The sequence below is a fragment of the Nicotiana sylvestris genome, chromosome 11 (genome assembly GCF_000393655.2).
Source record: "Nicotiana sylvestris chromosome 11, ASM39365v2, whole genome shotgun sequence".
In the NCBI taxonomy this organism is placed as follows: domain Eukaryota; kingdom Viridiplantae; phylum Streptophyta; class Magnoliopsida; order Solanales; family Solanaceae; genus Nicotiana; species Nicotiana sylvestris.
In genome coordinates, this window is record NC_091067.1 from 126,695,428 (window position 1) to 126,702,186 (window position 6,759).

Sequence of the window (6,759 nt, forward strand, 5' to 3'; positions counted from 1 at the left end):
GAATCGAAGAATTCTATGAGACAACAACACAGAGCATAACATCTTGCTGGATTCAAATAACACAATTGTATTGTGTTGAAGCCTGCAAAACTAAATGTGTGAGTGAAGTGGTGATTAAACGAGACAAAATATATAATTTTAAGTAGTAAGAATTGGCACTTAATATTCTGACTGATATGAAAAACCATAAATGTTAAAACTGTTATCACTTAGAGGCATATTTTTCCAGAGGATCGTTGTAGAAGAAGAAAGAAGAATACGAAGGAGGAGAAAGGAGGAGAAAGGGGGCTGGAGTTGTTTAAAAAGTGGGCACAAGTTAAAAAAAAAATTTAAAAATGGGTATAGGTTAAATGGGGGCGACCAGGGCGCCCCGTGCAATTGTTACCACGTAGATATCACATTCACAAGCCCAATTGCCATTTAGCCCAACGGACTTCAAATTCACAAAGCCCATATCCACTCTTCAAATTGGACATAATAATAAACTCAGCATAGGTTTGTTATTCCTTTCACAAACCCCTTAAGCTCGCGCTTTGCTCCTCTACATCTCTTTCTCCGGCCGACACCTCTTTTCTTCAGCTCAGTTATTCTGGTAATAAGTTTACTCAATACTTCTAACTCTATTGCACAAAGAAAACCTAAGTTGTAATTTTAACTAGCTTAATCTACATCCTTCTTTTTGTTATTACCAGTGTGAGTAATAATGGCTCTTTTTTCATAGTAGTTGTTTATGATTTTACATGTTAATTTGTATTTTTACTTGCTACCCATGTGATAAATAGATCCAAATTTTGTGGTTGATAATATATCTAGTGAAACTATTTTAGGTCGACAGAGAATTTTTAACTAGTTAGAATTTGTGTTCCTTTTTTTTTTTGGCGACCTGTGAGTAATAATGGCTCATTTTTATAGTTATTTATAGTTTTTACAGGTTAATTAGCTTTTTACTTGCTACCCATGTGATAAATGAATCCAAAAATCGTACTACTATGTTATATTTCCAGTGGAAGTTATGTATATTTCTTTATTTTTTTGGGTGTAGCAAGATTATTTTGACAGAGATGGGTGGTGCTAAAGCAAGGAAGAAAGACATAAGTAAGAAGTTGAAGAAGGGTACTCCCGAATTATCTGCTTCTAAAGATAAAGCTGCTGACTTTCTGGTATGTTTATGCCATATTACAATTTGTAAAGCACCTCAACGCTCAAGAAAGAAACATTGAGAACCGTTTTGTTTATTCTCTTTTTTTGTTTTTATAGACCACAAGTTTCAAAAGTAAATGAGCCTAGTCAAACAACATTGCATAAAATGGGACGGAGGGAATACTCCCTTTTGCTATGAGGAATTCTCTCCTCTAGAATAATGGCTGGGGATAATTTTCTTTTCGGTAAAGATGCCGGGACAAAATTAAGTGCAGTCTTTAAGAACTTAAAAGTTTTAGCACTACAGTTTAAACAGATTTTGCTCTTTATTCTACTATTGATTTGCTTATTGGGTACCCTTTATGACCAGTGTTGTCAAAACCTCATTTGAGGCGCGCTTAAGCCTTGAAGCTCAGAGAAGCTTGGGGTAGGCGCTTCTCTTCATTTAGGTTGCGCTTCAGTGTAGGCAAGACACTAAAGTTTGGGCTTCATTGCCCATTAATTCTATCTTAAAAAGAGCGGTAGTAAATAATAAATTTGATTGGCAAGAAGATATATTAGCTGTTAAGTAAAATCATTATTTATGAAGAATATAGTTTTTTTTTGTTCCTCTATTTCACCTTTTTTAACTAAAGCCCACACTTCAGTTGTGTTTTGCGCTAAAAGCCCCGAGTCAGTCTTTTCGCCTTTGACAACACTGGTTATGACACGGAGTGTCACTAAGCCATGAGTCACGAGTCAGTAGAGGCAGCAATGTTGGTAGGTAATTTTCAGCCAACGAGCATTATTTGTGTCAGTTATTCTCCATGCAGCCTTAATTTACCATAAGTGTATTGGTTGCTTCGATCATATAAAAGCTACACCTCTATGTCATTTCCTTTGTTCACGAGTCAGTAGAGGCAGCAATGTTGGTAGGTAATTTTCAGCCAACGAGCATTATTCGTGTCAGTTATTCTCCATGCAGCCTTAATTTACAATAAGTGTATTGGTTGCTTCGATCATATAAAAGCTACACCTCTATGTCATTTCCTTTGTTTGCTGTGCTTTGAGTAAACTAGTCTCTTTTACTGTAAAGGCAAAGTCTCTCAGCTGTTTTGTTTTATAAGAAGAGAAGAAAGTAGAAGATTTTCTTTTTGGCAATGGCTTGCTTTGTCTGACTTGTGTTTTCCCTTAATAAATAGCCGTTGGAAGGTGGGCCAGCTAGGAAACTTCCAGATATTGAAGTACGAGAAAGTAAAGCGACAGTGTTGTATATTGGAAGGATTCCACATGGATTTTATGAGAATGAAATGGAAGGTTTGCTTCACATTGTGTTTTTTCGTCCACTTTCGAATGAGCCTATTTAGCTTTTATCCTCTTTGTAACATTACCAAGTTAAATAACTCTGTTGTGCCGTGTTCTGCTTCTGTTGTCTTTAGGTTTCTTTAAGCAATTTGGTACAATTAAGAGGCTTAGACTTGCAAGAAACAAAAAGGTGAATACTCCAGCTAATTCTTTATTTTTAATTTATTCAGTGTAGTTTGACATCTTTGTCTTATTTTGTCTTCTTGGCCTACTTTCATTTTTATGCTTATTGTCACAATCTGACGACTTCAGAATTAGAGAGACCCAAGCTTGTTGGTGGGATCACTCAAGTACCTAAAAAGTGATGACATTTTTCATTATCTGTGATTAGTCATAGTAATTTAGAAAGAGTACCTGCAGGGGCTGTAGATTTTAGCATATGATTAACTGATCCAAGAAAAAAAATAGCACATGAGTAGCTGTGGAGCTTTGCTGCAGTATGATTCTGTGTAATATCCAAGTTTATTCCACTACCCCCAGCGACATTCCCCAACAAAAACCTTATTAGCATTTGCCTAGTGCCTTCTTCTATCACGCCTACCCTAAGTTGCTCGGACTCTTCACTTTCGGTGTTGTATCTGTGTCGACATGGTGTGGGATCCGTACCGGTACAGGTCAACCGGTTTTGGGTACTTTGGCCAAAATCTTTGGAGAAATATAAGATAGATACAATGATTTCTGAAATCAAAATAAAAGCTAGGGTGAAATTGAAGAAAAAAGAACACCTTGTATATAGAAATTTCTGTGTTTGTCCTTTTCTTTTTATCTCCTTGGATCTCCTCTTGAACAATTTAGACAGATTTTTATTTTTATAACTGTATTTTTAGATATTTGAATTATTTTTATCCGAATCTTCGCGCCCGTATCTGCACCTGGATCTATACCCAAAATCTTAAAATTTTGATCATGAAGGATCCGATCTCTAAATTTGCACCAGTATTGGACACCCGAGTCTGAGCAATTTAGTGCCTAACTGTATTACCAGATATTTCTTCTTTCAAAGATAAAATAAATTATATTTATATCCTTCCCAATCTTTATGGGGTGTTGTAGTCGGTCATCTGTGAAGCTAAAAGCTGCTTCTTGTAAGGTGGTTATCCTTTGTGTAAAGATTTTGATCTGCTCATCTTCAAAATATTTAAATTTTGGTCCAAATTATGTGTGTGTGGCTTCAGGAACTAAGGGCTTCAAGTCAGATTCATTCTTCAAATTTCTTGTTCACAATACACTTCTACCTTTCTTATTGTGTTTCTATGCAGTAATCTTTTGATTCTTTCCTTACTTCTGTTTTCTTGTGTCTTTTCCTCGTGACAGACAGGAAAATCAAAGCATTTTGGCTTCATAGAATTTGTGTCCCCTGAGGTTGTTCCTATTCCTGAGTAATTTATCCATAGTTAGAGTATCCCAGAATCCAGCCGGACGTTTTCTTTCCATTATCTTATCTTTGGTTTTCTTGGACATTTGCAGGTTGCTAAAGTGGTTGCGGATACTATGCATAACTATCTATTATTTGAGCACTTGTTGCAAGTTCGTCTTATTCCTTCTGAACATGTTCATCCCAGATTGTAAGGTTTTATTTTTTTAAATGGATTGTTATGGATTAAATTCATCTTATAATTTCATATTTCTTGGATCGCTAAGTGGAAGAGCTCTTCAAAACCTTTTTCTTTCCCTTCCATTCTTTCTTTTTTGTTTCCTTTGGAGCGTGGGGGCAGTTGGTGCCTAATACAATATTAGGCGACTAGTCTTCAATTTCTAATCTTGTCATTCTTATTAAATTGAAGCGCGGGGGCAGTTGGTGCCTAATACAATATTAGGCGACTAGTCTTCAATTTCTAATCTTGTCATTCTTATTAAATTGAATCTGCTACCTGGCCTTGCTTAAGGCCGGTAATGGCTTGAAAAGACTTGTTAAAAAGAAGACTATAATGGCTTGCTGTAGTGGTGGTTGAATTAATGTTTTGCTCTAATTTGTATATTTGGTTCCAGGTGGAAAGGTGTGAACCGCTGGTACAAACCGTTGGATTGGGTTAAAATTGAAAGGAAGCGTCAAGACAAGGTAGGGTTTTGATCAAGCGTGTGTGTGAGATATAAATATTTACATGATTGTGCAAAAGTTCGAGATGCATTGCTTTTTGTTCTATGAGCTCTCAAGTTTACATAGTAGTGCAAAATGTGAGATGCATGGTCTGTTAGTCCTATGTAGGGGTGGCAAAATGGTTAAAAAAATAGTTATCCACTGATGTTATCCATTAAAAAATGGGTTGGATAATGAACTATTTAAAAACGGGTCAAATATGGATAATACTTAGAAAATGGATAACCAATGGGTTTAACTTTTATATTTGTAAATCCTCAAATTGGGGGTTCTTTTAAGATTGGAAGACTAATAATTCTTCCAAAAGTGATCATATTCAAGAAGCCATGGATAATATGGACATCCATGTTATTTGCCGGTTAACCCGTTTTTTTTGTATTAAATATGGATCGGGTCGGACAATTTATCTGTTTTTTGCATTACCCGTTTTCGATATGCTCATATTCGACCCGACCCGCCCGTTTGCCACCCCTAGTCCTATGAGATCTCATTGACCCTTTTTAAATATTAACTAATTCAATGCTGATAACTATCCAGGAAAGAACATTAGAAGAGCATAACAAGTTGGTTGAAGGAATTCTAAAACGTGACAAAAAGAGGCGAAAGAAGATCGAGGCAGCTAGGATTGATTATGAGTGCCCAGAAATGGTAAGAGTCACTTGTTCTTTATTACATTTTGTACTATCTTGTGCTGCAAATTCTACTTATTTATGCATGTTACTAACTGGTCCAGGAACTACCTTTTTGATCTTTGGCTAATTTGAAAGTTATGTGAGTAGTATTTCCGTTGCATGAGAAATCATTTAACGATTGATCATGATGTCTTTGTTGAATAGGATATATTACACTAGAATTGTTAACAAATAAAATTAAGGAATTTGCTTGTTTAATCTCAAGGATGGTAAAAAAAGGTTGTTCCATCAGAAACATATAAAACAGCAAAGAAAGCATCATGCTCGAGAAAGCTATATCTGGATAGCCCTTCCGTCAGAGGCATAAAATATGAGATTTTAGATATGTTTCATAGTACATGACACTGTTATATTTTATAATAAACAGCATATGAGAATGGTTTAAGCTCAATAAGGTAGAAAGGAAACCTTCATAACTTATGTAGGCAGACGGAAAAGTGGAATGCCGTCCTAACACTTCTGGAATTAGGTGGTGAAAGTTCCGATTAGGAAGCATAAAAGTGAATTTAACGTTTACAATGTAATTTGCAGGTGGGTGCAATTCAGGCTGCACCAAAAAAGATCAAGTTTGCAGATTAAATCCTTCCAAGGTTAGTATGTGTGCTAAAAATAGTATCTATGGCAACAAGCTGATTAGTATGTACGTGAGGATCCGCTGAACTGGAAGGTTGCCGGCCACATTATTTTGCTACAGTGTATGTTGCCAGAGACCTCTGGACTATCGATAACCTTGGATTTCTTCAATTTTGACAATGAGAAGACAAGGATGAATTTTGCATTTTATATATGATTGTAAACCTTGAATCTATCATCTATTTACTGTAAAGCAATTGCTTTTCTTCTTTGGTCCTAACCTCAAAGCTATCAGAAACTTTTTTTTCTAACGTAGGGTTCAGGTTTTCTTTCATTAGGAAAAATTTAATCCTACCGGAAACTGTGGATCTCCTTTTCGTTTTAGATCAAATAGTATTTACAGTATTTGTCTAGTACTAATTGGGGGAAATTGACCTTCTATTGTGACAGTAGTGGATTTGATTTTTATAGACGATAGGTCATTGATTTTTTTAATTTAACGCATACATGCGCGTAAAATAGCACGGGTTAGCCAGTTTTTGGACTGGTCATTCAAAAATAGCCAGTGTTTGCAAAGTCATTGAAAAAGTTACTATTTTACTATAACACGGAAAGTAAGTTCATACTAAAATTCCAACACGCAAAAAATTTCAGCATATTGAAGCCTCGGATGTAATACTAAAGAAGAGACAAGAGACATGTCTCTATTAGTGAACTACAGTTTTATTTTTATTTGAATTTTTACTTGAACATCCCTTTCCTTAGTTCCGTGTTAGGTAACTTTCTATGTATATTATTTTGGCAAAGTCATGTGATATCCTACTCCAATATTTTGTTCGCTCTATTTCTATCCATCTTCTTATCTTTTTGCCAATTTGCACATTGCTTACTTTTTATTTCTTGTCATTCTCA

The 6,759-nt window shown here is 35.5% G+C and overlaps 1 protein-coding gene across 1 annotated transcript; it reads left to right on the top strand.

Annotated features, from left to right (window-relative positions):
* The first annotated feature begins 493 nt into the window (after positions 1-493).
* On the top strand, positions 494-6,127 carry LOC104211491 (uncharacterized RNA-binding protein C1827.05c). The gene is made up of 9 exons (XM_009760551.2): positions 494-592; positions 1,043-1,160; positions 2,322-2,436; positions 2,559-2,614; positions 3,799-3,846; positions 3,952-4,049; positions 4,474-4,543; positions 5,120-5,230; positions 5,806-6,127. The coding sequence occupies exons 2-9, from the start codon at positions 1,062-1,064 to the stop codon at positions 5,851-5,853; spliced, it is 645 nt and encodes a 214-aa protein (XP_009758853.1). The 5' UTR covers positions 494-592; positions 1,043-1,061; the 3' UTR covers positions 5,854-6,127.
* The last annotated feature ends 632 nt before the right edge of the window (positions 6,128-6,759 follow it).

Excerpts from the sequence above, each read along its gene's own strand:
- LOC104211491 (XM_009760551.2), top strand. The coding sequence starts at position 1,062 with ATGGGTGGTGCTAAAGCAAGGAAGAAAGACATAAGTAAGAAGTTGAAG. Across the intron at positions 1,161-2,321 it reads ATAAAGCTGCTGACTTTCTG|CCGTTGGAAGGTGGGCCAGC; the intron begins GTATGTTTATGC and ends CTTAATAAATAG. Across the intron at positions 2,437-2,558 it reads TTATGAGAATGAAATGGAAG|GTTTCTTTAAGCAATTTGGT; the intron begins GTTTGCTTCACA and ends TGTTGTCTTTAG.